The sequence below is a fragment of the Schistocerca piceifrons genome, chromosome 1 (genome assembly GCF_021461385.2).
Source record: "Schistocerca piceifrons isolate TAMUIC-IGC-003096 chromosome 1, iqSchPice1.1, whole genome shotgun sequence".
Lineage (NCBI taxonomy): Eukaryota > Metazoa > Arthropoda > Insecta > Orthoptera > Acrididae > Schistocerca > Schistocerca piceifrons.
Genome location: NC_060138.1, coordinates 630,027,821 through 630,043,304, shown reverse-complemented (window position 1 = coordinate 630,043,304; position 15,484 = coordinate 630,027,821). Strand labels below are relative to the sequence as shown.

General features: G+C 41.2%; 1 protein-coding gene across 2 annotated transcripts in view; it reads left to right on the top strand.

The window, feature by feature from the left end:
- The window catches only part of LOC124804724 (DNA polymerase epsilon subunit 2), a 120,820-nt gene that overhangs the window by 36,432 nt on the left and 68,904 nt on the right, over nt 1-15,484 (top strand). For both annotated transcript variants that reach the window (XM_047265019.1, XM_047265008.1), the window contains exon 3: nt 2,769-2,950. In XM_047265019.1, the coding sequence (XP_047120975.1) occupies nt 2,769-2,950 (182 nt within the window). The remainder of the gene's footprint in view (nt 1-2,768; nt 2,951-15,484) is intronic.

Sequence of the window (15,484 nt, the reverse complement as noted above, 5' to 3'; positions counted from 1 at the left end):
CTATTGACAAGGGATTTCAGATCAATTCCGTGTTTCTGGATTTCCATAGGGCTTTTGACACTGTACCACACAAGCGGCGTATAGTGAAATTGCGTGCTTATGGAATATCGTCTCAGCTATGTGACTGGATTAGTGACTTCCTGTTAGAGAGGTCACAGTTCGTAGTAATTGACGGAAAGTCATCGAGTAAAACAGAAGTGATTTCTAACGTTCCCCAAGGTAGTGTTATGGGCCCTTTGTTGTTCCTTATCTATATAAACGATTTGGGAGACAATCTGAGCAGCCGTCTTAGGTTGTTTGCAGATGACGCTGTTGTTTATCAACTAATAAAGTTATCAGAAGATCAAAACAAACTGCAAAACGGTTTAGAAAAGGTGTGTGAATGGTGCAAAAACAGTCCAATATAAAGGCCGTAAATTAAACTAAATGCCTAGGAATTAAAATTATGTACAACTGAAATTGGAAGGAACACACAGACAGTGTTGTGGGGAAGGCTAACCAAAGACCGCGACACGGAATTGATCTGAAATCCCTTGTCAATAGCACTCTCAACACTTCATGCAAATAAAGAGCTAGTTGTGTTACACAAGTATGATGATTTATAAACCCATATTGACTGTGTGTCACCAGACCATTTTTTCTAGGTAATTCATAATGTTTGAACACAATATATGTGTGATTGCAGTATTTCTTGGCAGGACACTTAGAAAATCTACTAAGGAGACTGCCTCAGCTACGCTTGTGTGTCGAGATTGGAATAATAGAGAATTGTGAAAGTGGTTCGATGAACTCTCAGCCAGGCACTAAAATGTGATTTGCAGGGTATCCATGTAGATGTAGATGTTTTGACTTAAACCTGAGCATAATACCTACTCCTCTCCTACACATGCCTGTGCCACATTAATTTCAGATTGCACATCAAACTCAAATCCACATTCATACTGAAACATTTGAGATCCACAGCTCCATACAGACTTTCGGGTTCACCTCCATTAATAGAAAGATATGCACAGATTTCTTCCTCTGAAGTATCAATACCAGCAGCTTCAACTTTCATAACTTCAGCACATAAAACATCATCACTACTTTCCTTCAAAAATAATTCACCAATATTCACTGATACAAGCATAAATTCATCAACAGCTGATGGTACTGATGCTGCGTTGCCCTTGTTAACCTCCTTAACAACTTTCGCTGTCACAATATCACCTGGAACATCGTCACTATAATCGTTACAGCTGGTTAGTACCTCTTTAGAATTTTCTACACCATCTAACTCCACCAAATTCAGCTCCACTTCAGCCTCCTTTTGGCACATAGAATCTATCATTGTATTAACATTCACACACACTTTCGTCCCACATTCATAAAACAAATCATTTAGCCCTAAATTGTTGTCATCACATTTATCGTCCTCTTTCATTATCTTAGGATTACGCCTTTTACGTATGATCTGATTTGAAATTTTACTTATTAATCTCAACTCTTACTGATTTCATCTCAATATTCTGTCACCTTTCTGCCGATTTATTGACACTTACCACATTTCTGTTTTCTCGCATCGTATTCGTCACCGGTTTATTTTGCCATCTCTGGACCTGAGATGCAAGGAAACTTAGTTTCCGGATCTCCTATCATGCTGGTTCATTTCGCCTGGTGCTGTCCCTCAAATCCATGTTCTTTGTGTTGGTCCCTGTCATGAAAGTATCTGTTCTCTTACCCCTTTGAAATTTATGATTGGACGTGTTCCTGTTACCCTTTCCCTTATCAAAACAGTTGTTTGTGTTCCGTTGATAACTTCCCAGATGTCTTTCATAGTAGTTACTTGGACTGTAGTATGATTTCCACTCTGAAAACTATTTGTCTCTTTCTTTGCAGTTTAAATTTCAACACCCGTTCTAATTCTTTTACAAAGTCCAGAAATTCGTCTGTTGAGTTGCTAGGACTGTGCACTAGATCCCACTGAAAATTTTCCGGTAACTGCCTGTTCAACGTCGTAATTTCAGGGTGTTTCTTTCATGTGCATTAATCTCACAAGTTCACGTTTACAAAATTCTCGCATCGATCCATTACTGTATTTAAATATTGGCCCATTCAGAAACTCATTTTGAAGTCACTTTTGCCTCATTTCACTCCAGAACTTGTTCAGGAAACTGCTTTCAAATATTTCGTAGGTATCGTACGTAACAGTGTGTATATTTGCCCATGATTGCAACTCACCTTCCGAATGTCTTTTCACAAATTTTATCTTGGCCTCCTTGGACATTCCCATTATAAAACCATCCCTGCATGCTGCTAGAAAATTTACTGGGTGATATTTCCCGTCATTTCCAAGCCATTTGACTGTTCTCGAGTTCATCCAAGGAACACTGATCACTGTGGAGATTTGATGTGCAGCTAAAGAATTCAACTCGCTTTTTATTTCATTGATTCGCTTTTTAACTTCACCATTTTCAATTTTAATGCCAGATTCTACTTGTTCCTTTACTTTATCTACTTCTTTCTCCCCTTTACCTATTCGAACAGGTAAGTTGCTAATAGCCTATGTCACCTCAGCCATTAGAGCATCTTGCCTACTCATACAATATCTTACATTGCCTCCCAGATCTGCTTGCAACTGCTCCACCTTATCACTGAAATAAATAACTATTAAACTTAAATGAGCCTAATAAATGAGGTTTGCTGTAGTATTGTGCAGTTAAAATGTCCTCCTAAAAATAATACAGTGGATTTGTACAGTTAAATTCTTCATTGTGTGCATGTTTTAGGAGTGCATCAGGAGTGGAGCAGAGGAATCTGAAACCATACTCACAGTTATAAATGCATTTGAAGTTCCTCGCTTTGAATATAACCAAGAAAGAAAGAAGTTTTTTCAAAAAACCACCCCGAAAGATTCAGCACCAAAGTTGTTTGATTCAGCAGAAGAAAAGGCACAGTTATTCAGATACAGGTAAGGTGTCAGCATTCTCTTCTATTTTCTACCACTAATTTAATGTTTTAAAATAATGTAAAAAGACAAGTGACGAAATATGGCAACATTTTTTTAACTCTTATGTAGTACAATTTTGTCTAGAAAACATGATATACAAGGGATTTACGTAAAAAAAGAGTCTGGCCTGGGAGTGAGTAAGTAACAGCAGTGCCAGAACAAAGACTTCTGGATATGAAACTGTCTGAAGAACATAGTGTCTATTCACGGGAAGCAGTGTGCAGTTTTGTAATAAATTTGTCAGCAGAAATCCAATAAAAAGTTCTACAGAATTTTGTAGCTGGTGCAATATAAAGATACTCTTCCATAAACAAGTGTTCATAATTTAAGGAAAGTCATGCTTTATCTTAAACACAGATCATGACCTACATAGCTATCACTGATCTCCAAGATTAAACACCCCTGCAGAGTTGCTGAACTTTTGTCATCTGTATATTGTTTCCTTCCTCTGAATATAGTCTTGATCCTTTGATATGATTTTCCAACAGATTGCTTTTAATAATTTTTTAATAAGTGACTGAAGAGGCTCTGTTTTCTGTTGTTAAGAAATGCCTTCTTCCATGCAAGAGGAATGCCTTTAACACCATAACATTTTAGTTTAACTTGTACAACTTTATGATGTACATACTCGGAGGCAAAATCACAGAAAGTGCCAACAAGGTGATTGTCATTCAGTTGTACCAAAACTGAGTTTTTGATTACACTGTATTTTGTGTGCAGGGAAGCCAGTATGGAAGTTAAACTGAGTTGCGGTTAATAGGTTATTGTCAAAAAGATAATTAAATCTCAGTTATATACTTCTTTCCCAAAAACAAAGTTGAAAATACAGGAAGGAATTGGATATACACTACAGGTACTCTATATCAGCAACCTCAGCAGTCATTAGACATCGTGATAGAGCAGAATGGTCAGGTGATTGGGTGTCACTTGTGTCATACGTCTGTTCCCGAGATTTCCACACTCCTAAGCATCCCTAAGTCCACTCTTTCCGACGTGATATTGAAGTGGAAATGTGTAGGGACACGTACAGCACAAAAGCGTACAGGCTGACCTCATCTGTTGACTGACAGAGACCACTGACAGTTGAAGAGGGTCGTAAAGTGCAATAGGCAGACATCTATTGAGACCATCACACAGGAATTCCAAACTGCATCAGGATCCACTGGAAATACTATGACAGTTAGGCGGGAGGTGTGAAAACTTGGATTTTATGGTCGAGCGGCTGCTCATAAGCCACACATCGTGCCGGCAAATGCCAAACGACACCTCGTTTGGTGTAACGAGCATAAACATTGGATGACTGAACAGCGGAAAAATGTTGTGTGGAGTGACGAATCATGGTACGTGATGTGGCAGGGTGTGGATATGGCGAATGCTGGTGAACGTCATTTGGCAGCATGTGTAGTGCCAACAGTAAAATTTGGAGGTGGTGGTGTTACGGTGTGGTTATGTCTTTCATGGAGGGGGCTTGCACCCCTTGTTGTTTTGCGTGGCACTAGCACATCATAGGCCTATATTGATGTTTTAAGCACCTTCTTGCTTTTCACTGTTGAAGAGCAATTCGGGGATTGTGATTGCATCTTTCAACATGATCGAGCATTTGTTCATAATGCACAACCTGCGTTGGAGTGGTTACATGATAATAACATGCCTGTAATGGACTGGCCTGCACAGAGTTCTGACCTGAATCGTATGGAACACCTTTGGGATGTTTTGGAACTCTGACTTCGTGCCAGGCCTCACTCACTGACATCGATACCTCTCCTCAGTGCAGCCTTCCGTGAAGAATGGGCTGCCATTCCCGAAGAAACCTCCCAGCACCTGATTGAGTATATGCCTGTGACAGTGGAAGCTGTCATCAAGGCTAAGGGTGAGCCAACACCCTATTGAATGATGCCAGCATTACTGATGGAGGGCACCACGAACTTGTAAGTCATTTTCAGCTAGGTGTCCGGATACTTTTAATCACATAGTGTATCTATAGTTATAGTTAATTTGCTTATATCCATGTCTGTCATATTTCTGTGTATCAGGAAACACACATCAACTCATTGACTAATTACAGAAGTAACTCAGGGGTGCTACAAAGTCGGCACAAGATTTTAGTAATTTGGCTGAAAGATACAGTGATTTTAATGCTTTTTGTGAACATTGTAACATTTGAGAAGCATAGATTGTTACTCACTGTAAAGCTGACACATTGAGTTGCAGTCAGACACAATGAAAGACTACTACACATAGAGTTTTTGGTCAAAGCCTTCTTCAGAAAAGAAAACACAAACGCATTCATACAAGCAAGCATACCTCATGTATACATGACCACTCTCTCTGGCCGTGCAGCCATAATGCAATGGTGGTGTGTGAAGCAGAAGCAACAGTCTGGAATGGGGTGGGGAAGTGAGAGAGATAGACGAGTACAGGTGAGGGGAGAGGAGTCAGTTCTGCCTGAAGGAGTGTGCAGGGACTAGATGGTGGCTGGGGATTGGAAAAGGGGAGCTGTAGAGATGAGAAAAGCTGGTTTTCTTTGGCAGAGAGCAGAGTACATGAGTGAGAGTGGGGGACGGGAAATGGGAGGTAATGATAGGACAGAGAGGGTGGAAACTGTTGGGTGGAGGGTGTTGGGACAGTAGGTTATCTTACGTTGAGGCTGGGATGATTTCGTGAGCAGAGAATGTGTTGTAAGGATAATTCCTATCTGCACAGTTCAAAGATGCTGGTGGTGTAAGAGAGGATACAGATAACCTCAGGATGGTCCACTTCGTTCTTGGCCACAGTTTGGCAGTGGCCTTTCATCCTGATAGACAGATGGTTGGTTCCAGAATGAGATTTTCACTCTGCAGTGGAGTGTGCGCTGATGTGAAACTTCCTGGCAGATTAAAACTGTGTGCCCGTGAAAGGCAAAGGTCCCAAGTTCGAGTCTCAGTCTGGCACACAGTTTTAATCTGCCAGGTGGTTGGTTGTCATAACAATATGAAAAGCTATGCAATGATTGCAGCAGAGCTGCTTTCACATGTGGCCTGGTCTCACTGGGATAGAATAAGCCTGTGACAGAATTGGAGGAGGAGGTGGCTGGGTTGGTGGATTGGGTAGGTCTTATACCTGGGTCTTGCATAGGAATATGATCCCTGTGGCAAAAGGTTGCGATTGGGAGTGGCTTAGGAATGAACTAGGGTGTAGGGGAATTTGGGTGGACAATGGAACACCACTTTAGGAGGGGTGGGAAGGATCTTTGATAGGATGTCCCTCCAAACAGAGGATGTGGTTCAGTTCTTCCAGTGTAATGTGATATAGGTTAATGAAGAGGGTGCTCCATTATAGTTGTGGTATGGGGGTGGTGGGAGGATTGGGGATGTGTGGGGATATGGCATGGAAATTTGTGTGCTGACGAAGTCCGAAGGATACTGCCTATCGGTGAAGGATGTAGTAAGGTGTTCAGCATACTGGGAAAGGGAGTTCTTGTCACTGCAGATAGGTCTCCCCAGGTGGCTTGGCTGCGTGGAAGAGATCTTTTAGTGTGGAAAGGATGACATGTGGATGGAGCTGTTGGAGAAGACGTGATCAATGCCTGGGAAGGTTGAGGAGGATGAGGTGAAGTGTGTAAGAGAAAAGGTATTGAGGTTGTAAAAAAAAAAAGGATGGGGTGTCTTGGCCCTGAGTCCAGATCATGATGATGTCATTAGTGGACCTGAACTAGATCAGGTGTTTGGGGTTTTGGGAGGCTACGAAGGTTACCTCAAGACAGTCCATAAACATTTTTATATGGGGGGGGAGGTGTACAATATGGATGCCTATGTCTGTGCTGCAGACTTGTTTCTGTACCTCCCCTCCAAAGGAGCAGTAGTTACACGTCAGTATAAAGTTGGTACGTTGTGTGAGGAATGATGTACTGGGTTTGGAGTCTTAAGGATGTTTCGAGAGGTAGTGTTCAAAAGCAGTAAGACCATGGGCGTCAGGGATGTTAGTATATAGGGAAGTGGCATCAAAAGTGGCGAGTAGGGATCCAGGAGGTGAGGCTGATGGAGAGTTGGTGGAGGATATGGTTGGTATCTTTGACATGAGAGACTAGAATTTGGACAATTGGTTGGAGGTGTTGATCAACAAGGGCCAAATTTCTTTCAGTGGGAGCAAAATATCTATCTACAAAGGGGACTGCTTGGTTTGCAGATTTTGGGGAGCAGTTCATTCTGGTTAGATGTATTTATATATTCTATCTTGTTTTTTTTCTGATTTTTTTTCCAATCCTCACTTGAACTACCATCAAGAATTAAGTTCAGCATTGTCAATTGATTCTTCATCAATGCAGACATGAAGTGCTTTATGACTTTTTCTCATCTTAGATAGTGTGCCTCCTCTGGAAGTTTTACTGGTATCAGGCTTTGGTTTGTCATCAGTAGCCTATGGTTGGTTTACGTTTTTCTGTTGAATCAAGGGTATTGAGTTGCATTTCAACTGAATACTCATGAAAGACACTTTTTCTCTCAGGCACAGCAACTTTTCTTCTTCTTCTTCTTCTCCTTCTTCTTCTTAATAAGCCTTGGTTTTATGGTGTGTGTGCTTCCCTTGTACACTTCAGAACTTCAGAAAAAGCTGAGGTAACTGCTGATGGCTCCACTTGCTTGTTGGCGGTTCTATCAGGCAAAAGTTGAACATTACATGAACAAATTGTACCTGTTCAGAAGCCACTTGCTATTTGTTTCTCAAAGGGGACACAACGATGCCAGTGATAAGTGTCAATAGATTACTAGTTCTATACTAATTACTGTGATGTGCCTGAATGCCTTAATTTTTCTTTTATCAGGTGTGAGGCAAATGTTTATTTTTGTCATTCAGTAGACATTTTACATTTCTGCCACGACTACAGGAAATAAGTAAAATATTTTATATCAGGAAATTATAGTAAGAACTGTGCTACAGGAATTGTTATAAAATATTTAATATCAACAAATTAAATTCCTGATTGATGGAAGTCATCTGTAATGGAACATTGTATACTGCCTTGATTTCCTTTCATCTGCTAGTCATTTGTGTAACAATTACACTTGTAACAGTTTAGCTGCTGATATTATTCAAAAAATTAATAATTTGAGACTTTTTGGTGTAGTTTAAGTGATTAAAATTTATTTTTGTACAACTTGGACTTGCACTATATGGCACTAAATTCACTTGTTATATCTGCATCTGCTTATTCATTTTGACAGTGCATTTCTTTTGGGAAAAATTTCAGAGTAGGTTTCAACATGTTGGATTGGACCATTTCCATGTGATATAGTGCAGTGTAGTCTGATTTATGCTCTGAAAGTAAACTCCAAAACATGAACATTAATAAATTTTTAATAAATGGTCATTTTTTTCTGTTTTCCATTTTTCCATAGTTGCTTTAAAATGCATGGAGTTATGTTCTGCCTATGCAACTAATTGAAGGCAGTTTGTTTATTGCCATATGCGTTTCGCTTCTTTTATTTGTGAAGCATCTTCAGTAGCCTTAATACATGTTTCTTTTTATACATATAATAAATGTATTATGTGGTGGTTAAAATATGTTGCTGTTATACATTTTCTCATGGAATACGGTTAAAACAGTTTAGGCCACATCACCACATCTATCAGTACTTAAATAATGGCCACATCTCAAACATAGAGCATGCCATATTTCAGTGTAACAAACATGACTTTTAAAGGTAAACATATTAATAATATGTGTAAAAGAGCACTACTGAAGAGAAGATCAGAGGTATATACCTCTGATCTTCTCTTCAGTACAGCTTTGTTTACACATGTTGTTAGTATGTTTACCTTTAAAATTCTGTGTGTTTTACTGGAATTCATGGCCTGCTCTACATGCGAGTCATGGTCATTATTTAAGTAATGGCGGATGCGATATTGTGGCCTAAACTGTTTTAACCCTAATCTGTGAAGATAGTCTGGGACTGAAACCAGTTGAAATTAGGATTTTAAATAAAAAAATCAACTGGTTGTCAAACATTCATTTTACATATTACTTGATGGCTGTTAACCATACACCGTATTATTACCCACTCTTTCGGCTACAAAACCCTATTTTTCAACATAATCTCTGTACAATGCGACAGTCTTACACCTCCTTACTGGGAGGGCTTGAATGCCCGCATGGTGCCCCACCACTGATTGACATCGAAGCCAACATCTTGCTACATCAGTAGCATCCCCATCATCCTCTTACTGCTTCCTGTGGAGTGCATCCTTCTTTGGGATAAGCAGGTGGATGTCCGAAGGTGAGATCTGAGCTGCAAGGTGGATGAGAGAGAACAGTCCAGTTAAGTTTTGTAAGCTCATCTTGGGTGAGCAGACTTGCGTGAGGCCTTGCATTGTCGTAGAGGAGGAGAAGTTAGTTTGCATTTTTGTGGCGACAAACTCGTTGAGGTCGTGTCTTCAATTTCCTTGAGGGTAGCACAATGCACTTCTGAGTTCACAATAACTCTTTCAGAGTTCCAGAAGACTGACACCATGGCTTTACCAACTGAGAGTGCAGCTTTGAACTTTTTTTCGGAGGAGAGGTGGTGTGGCGCCACTCCATCGGCTGCTGTTTAGTTTCCGGTTTGAAGTGATGAACTCGTGTTTCATCACCTGTGATGATGATTGATAGAAAATTGTCATGGTCAGCCTCGTAAAATGCAATAAATTTCACACATATGGTCCTTCTTTCCTCTCTTTAAGGTCTTCTGTTAGGCAGTGAGGGATCCAGCAGATGCACACAACATTGAGTACCCCAACTGGTGGACGAGTGTCAGTGCTACCAACGGAGCTGTACAGTTCAGCAGTGAGATGTTTGATTGTGATCCATCAATCACTTCAAATGAAAGTAACCATACATTCCAAGAATCACAGCTGTGTGTGGCCGGCCTACACGCGGAAGATTGGGCAGTGTTGCGATGATGACTGACACCTTGCCCATTGACTCACTTTGCTTTTGTTCACAGCCAGGTCTCTGTATGTGTTCTGTAAGCACGTATTAATATCTGGAATATTCTGGTTTCTGCCAAGAGAAACTCGGTGTATGCTCTCTGTTTGAAATGCAATCCTGTTACAGGCACTGTTTTGAAGGCTACATATAGTGCCACTACCTATGAGACTGTCATGAAACTATAGGAGCTGAAGTGGGAATAGTCCATAATGTCTCACAGCAAATTCCACATTTTTTTCAACCTAAATTGGGTGGGGGATATATATATCTTATTGAATGCCTCTCATAGTGTGTCGCAGTTTTATTACCTAGATGGAAGATTGTGTTTAAAATACACTTTTACATATGATAATATCTTTAATTGTACCTTCTTTTATGTCTGATTGGGTGACAGATAATAAGCTTTGTTTTCTGTTGAGTATATGTATACTATTTACATTATCCGGACCTTAGTGCTCAGTTACTTTTTGGTATTATAAAACATTAATTTGTTTAATTTTGGCAACGTTGAGCTCCACAGCTGGTTTATACTAATATTAATAATTTTTGAGGAACATCATAGCTGTATTGATACATTCATTGTGTCACAGCCAGGTTCATATGTGAGAACAGCACCAGGATACCTGCAGTTAATCAAAAATTAATCAAGCTAAAAGCTATTTATAACAAACTAGGCAACTCACACTGCCAACATTCTTATAATATATCCTCACAGAATTGTTATATTTGAGGTCTAGTTGTCTTACGTAATGTTAGAGGCAAAATCTGGAAATGACATATAATCATTTTGTCAACCACATGGCGGTAACGTGGCCCGCAGTAAGTGCATGTGACACGAGCATTCTGTATACACTAGTCTGTTGAGACAAGACACTCCTTGAGAGACATAAATTAATGAATATACTACGTGGCCTCTTTCATGTGCAATATATCAGTTGTGGGATCATTTCATAGCAAGGGAAATCTACAACCACAATTTTTACAAAGCACATGCAGATCTATTGTGTGGTTAAATGATTATGGCATCCTCTTAGGTAAAATATTCTTGAGGTAAAATAGACTCCCATTCAGATCTGCAGGCGGGGGACTGCTCAGAAGGCATGTCATCATCAAGAGAAACAAAACTGGCATTCTACAGATTGGAGCATGAAATGTTAGATCCCATAATCAGGCAGATCAGTTAGAAAATTTAAAAAGGGATGGATAGGTTGAAGTTAGATACTGTGGGAATTAGTGAAGTTTGGTGTCGGGAGGAACAAGACTTCTGGTCAGGTGATTACAGGTTTATATATACAAAGAGAAATAGGGGTAATGCAGGAGGGGTTTAATATGTAGTAACAGATAGCAATGTAAGTGATGTACTATGAACAGCACAGTGAGTGCATTATCATAGCGAAGATAGATGCCAACTAGTTCCACTGATGATGAGACTGAAGAAATGTATGATGAGATGAAAGAAATTATTCAGATAGTTAAAGGAGGTGAAAATTTAATTGTGATGGGGGAGTGGAATTCAATAGTAGGAAAAGGAAGACAAGGAAAAATCGTTGGTGAATATTGACTGGAGGAGGAAGCTGCCAGGTAGAATTTTGCACAGTGAGTAATTTAATCATCACTAATACTTGGTTTAAGAATCATACATGGAAGAGATCTGGAGACACGAGGTTTCAGATTGATTATGAAATGATTAGACAAAAGTTTAGGAACCAAATTTTAAATTGTATGAGATTTCTGGAGCCAGATGTGGACTCTGACCACAATTTATTGGTTATGAACTGTAGATTAAAACTGAAGAATTTGGAAAAAGGTAGGAAATTGAGAAGATGGGACCTGGATAATTTGAAAGAACCAGAGGTTGTTGAGAGCTTTAGAGGGAGAAGGCAATGGTTGACTTGAACAGGAGAAAGGAATACAGTAGAAGACAAATGGCTAGCTTTAAGAGATGAAATAGTGAAGGCAGCAGGGGGTCAAATAGGTAAAAAGACAAGACGTAGTGGAAATAATGAAGCAAGCTAAAGGGAACACAAATGTTAAAAAAAAATGAGATTGACGGGAAGTGGAAAATGGCTAAGCAGGAATGGCTGGAGGACAAATGTAAGGATTTAGAAACATATTTCACTAGGAGAAAGATAGATACCGCCTACAGGAAAATTAAAGAGGTCTGTGGGGAAACGAGGAGCATATCAAGAACTCAGATGGGAAACAAGTCCTAAGCAAAGAAGGGAAAGCTGAAAGGTGGAAGGAGTATATAGGACCAAAGAAGAGAAAACTGAAAAGTGGAAGGAGCATGTAGGGAGTCTACACAAAGAAGATAAACTTGAAAGCAATATCATAGAAAGGGAAGTGGATGTGGATGAAGATAGGGAAATATGATACTGCGAGAAGAATTTGACAAGGCTCTGAAAGATCTAAGTTGAAACAAGGCCCCAGGAGTAGATTATATTTCATCAGAATTACTGATAGCTTTGTGAGCGCCAGCCGTGAGAAAACTATTGCATCTGGTGTGCAAGATGTATGAGACAGGTGAAATATCCTCAGACTTCAAGAAGAATGTAGTAATTTCAATTCCAAAGAAAGCAGTTGTCGACAGGTGAGAAAATTACCAAACTATGAGTATAATAAGTCATGGTTGTGAAATACTGACACAAATTCTTTACCAAAGAATGGAGAAACTGATAGAACCAGACCTTGGAGATCAGTTTGCATTCCAAAAAAAGAAGATAGGTTAAGGAAAGACAAAGCTACAGTTATAGCATTTGTAGACTTAGATAAAGTTTCTGAGAATATTGATTGGAATATTCTCTTTGCAATTTTGAAGGTAGCAGGTGTAAAATTCAGTGAATCAAACGTTATTTACAGCTTGTACAGATACCAGATGGCAATTATAAAAAGTCAGGGGGACAGGAGAGGGAGGCAGTGGCGAAAAGGGAGTGGCACAGGGTTGTAGCCTCTCCCTGATGTTATTCAGTATGTCCATTTAACAAGCAATAAAAGAAACCAAAGGCAAATTTGGAGTAGGAATTAAATTTCGGGAGGGGGGGGGGGGGGAATTTGAGGTTTGCCGATGACATTGCAGTTCTGTCAGAGACAGCAAAGGACTTGGAAGAGCAGTTGAACGGAATGGACAGTGCCTTGAAAGGATGGTATAAGATGAACATCAACAAAAGCAGAACAAGGATAATGGAATGTAATTAAATTAAGTTGGGTGATGCTGAGGGAATTAGATTAGGAAGTCAGACATTTAAAGTAGTAGATGAGTTTTGCTATTTAGGAAGCAACATAACTGATGATGGTCAAAATAGGGAGGATATAAAATGTAGACTGACAACGGCAAGAAAAGTTTTTTTGAAGAAGAGAAATTTGTTAGTATCAAGTATCAAGTTAAATGTCAGGAAGTCCTTTCTGAAAGTATTTACATGCAGTATAGCCATGTATGGAAGTGAGACATAGATGATAAACAGTTTAGATGCAAAGAGAACAGAAGCTTTTGAAATGTGCTGCTATAGAAGAATGTTGAAGATCAGGTGGATTGATCATGTAACTAATGAGGAAGTGCTAAATAGAATTGGGGAGGCAAGAAATTTGTGGCACAACTTGATCAAAAGAAGGGATTGGTCAATAGGACACACTGTGGTACATCAAGGGATCACCAATTTTGTATTAGAGGGAAGAGTGGAGTGTAGAAATCGTAAAGGAAGACCAAGAATATGAATACAGCAAGCAGATTCATAATGTACTGTATGTTGCAGTAGTTATTCGGAGATAAAGAGGCTCGTACAGGATAGAGTAGCCTGAAGAGCTGCATCAAACTAGTCTTCAGATTGACAACGATGCATTGCAGTCCCGCTCATTCTCCATCTCTTGGGTGAGGATACATTCCTGGGTGCGTTTTCCACTATGCACTATGCCGTGTCACTTTCTGCGCCGCCGACGACCATGGACTTCCTTGCACCTGATATCCAGCACGGTAGCCAGTCCGCTGTGGTGGGGCCGCCATGTACCCTGTTGGTTGTAGCCCCCTGACAACACAGGGATCGCTGCTGATGCCTTCTCCGTTAACTCCCCACGTATGCCAAGGAGTAGATGCCATCTCCCTGGGGCATCGGGACTCCCAGAAATGGTCATCTTGCCAGGTGACCCTTGATGTGGCTGGGTGGTGCCCGTGGGGAGGGCCCATCACATCCCAACACTCCATGTGTCCCGCCTCCTGTCTGTGTCAGCTGCGGAGAGCATCATTCACTGTGCTCGCCAGACTGCAGGATTTTACAGAAGGAGAGGAAAATCATGGAATATAAAACCCTGGACCGACTGACCTACACTGAGGCTAAGAGAAAATATGAGTGCTTACATCCTGTGGCTATGACCTCCTCATACTCCGCTGCTATGAGAACAGTTGTAGCCCCATCCGTTGCACCAATTCCATTCAGCACTCAGAGCCGTAAGACTACACCTGACCCCTTGATGGTGGGGCACTTCCCTCCCTGTTGCTCCTGCACCACCTACTTTGGGAGCTACACCCCCCACCCCCCTCCAACCATCGGGGACATAAGTCCCCACTTCCCAGCAGGGGAAGTGTAAGTCTTCTTCGGCTCCTCTTGCCAGGAAGGGGTCCCTTGGCTCCTTCCCTTCCTGGGTTCTGACCAGTGGAAAAGCAGACACCCGCCGGTGGCTGAAGCATCCACAGGTAGCTGGTTGTAGGGGTTTACGGTCCTCCTCCGTCCCTGAGACTGACCCAGTGAAGCCCTCCCAGCCAGAACCACTGAAGGAACAGTGAGAAAAACAGAGAAAGAAGAAGGCACCCAAGAATCCAGACCTTGAGGTGGCATCCATACCACTGCTCCCTACAAGTTCTCCATCTGAGGATGCGGTGGAGATTCTGGCGTGTGATGAGGACCTAGATCTCGCCGGACCCTCAGATGCACTGGATGTCACTCGCACAGCTACTCAATTGGTGGCAGCTGGTGACCCCGCAGCGTAACCTGCCCCCTTGTGCGCTTCATGCCTTTCCAGCCTAATAATGACGTCATCCTCCAGTGGAATTGCAGTGGTTTTTTCCACCACCTTGCTGAGCTCCGCCAACTCATCAGCCTTCGCCCTTTCTTCTGCATTGCTCTCCAGGAAACTTGGTTTCCAGCGATGCGAATCGCCGCCCTCCGTGGCTATCAGGGTTATTATAAGAATCGGGCGGCTTATGGGAGGGTATCTGGTGGAGTTTGCTTGTACGTCCTTAACTCTCTTTACAGTGAGTGTGTCCCTCTTCAAACACCTATAGAGGTTGTCACTGTTCGGGTGTGGATGCCGCAAGCTATTGCTTTCTGCAGGCTCTATCTTCCACTGGATGGTGATGTCTCACAGCATGTATTGGCTGCACAGATAGTCCAACTGCCGCCACCTTTTCTGTTACTGGGTGACTTTAATGCCCATAACCCTTTGTGTGGTGAATTGGTGGCAACAAGCCGAGGCACTGTCGTTGAGCAAAGGCACTGTCGTTGAGCAAGTGTTGGCACAGCTCGGCCTTTCTCTCTTAAATGATGGTGCTTCCACACATTTCAGTG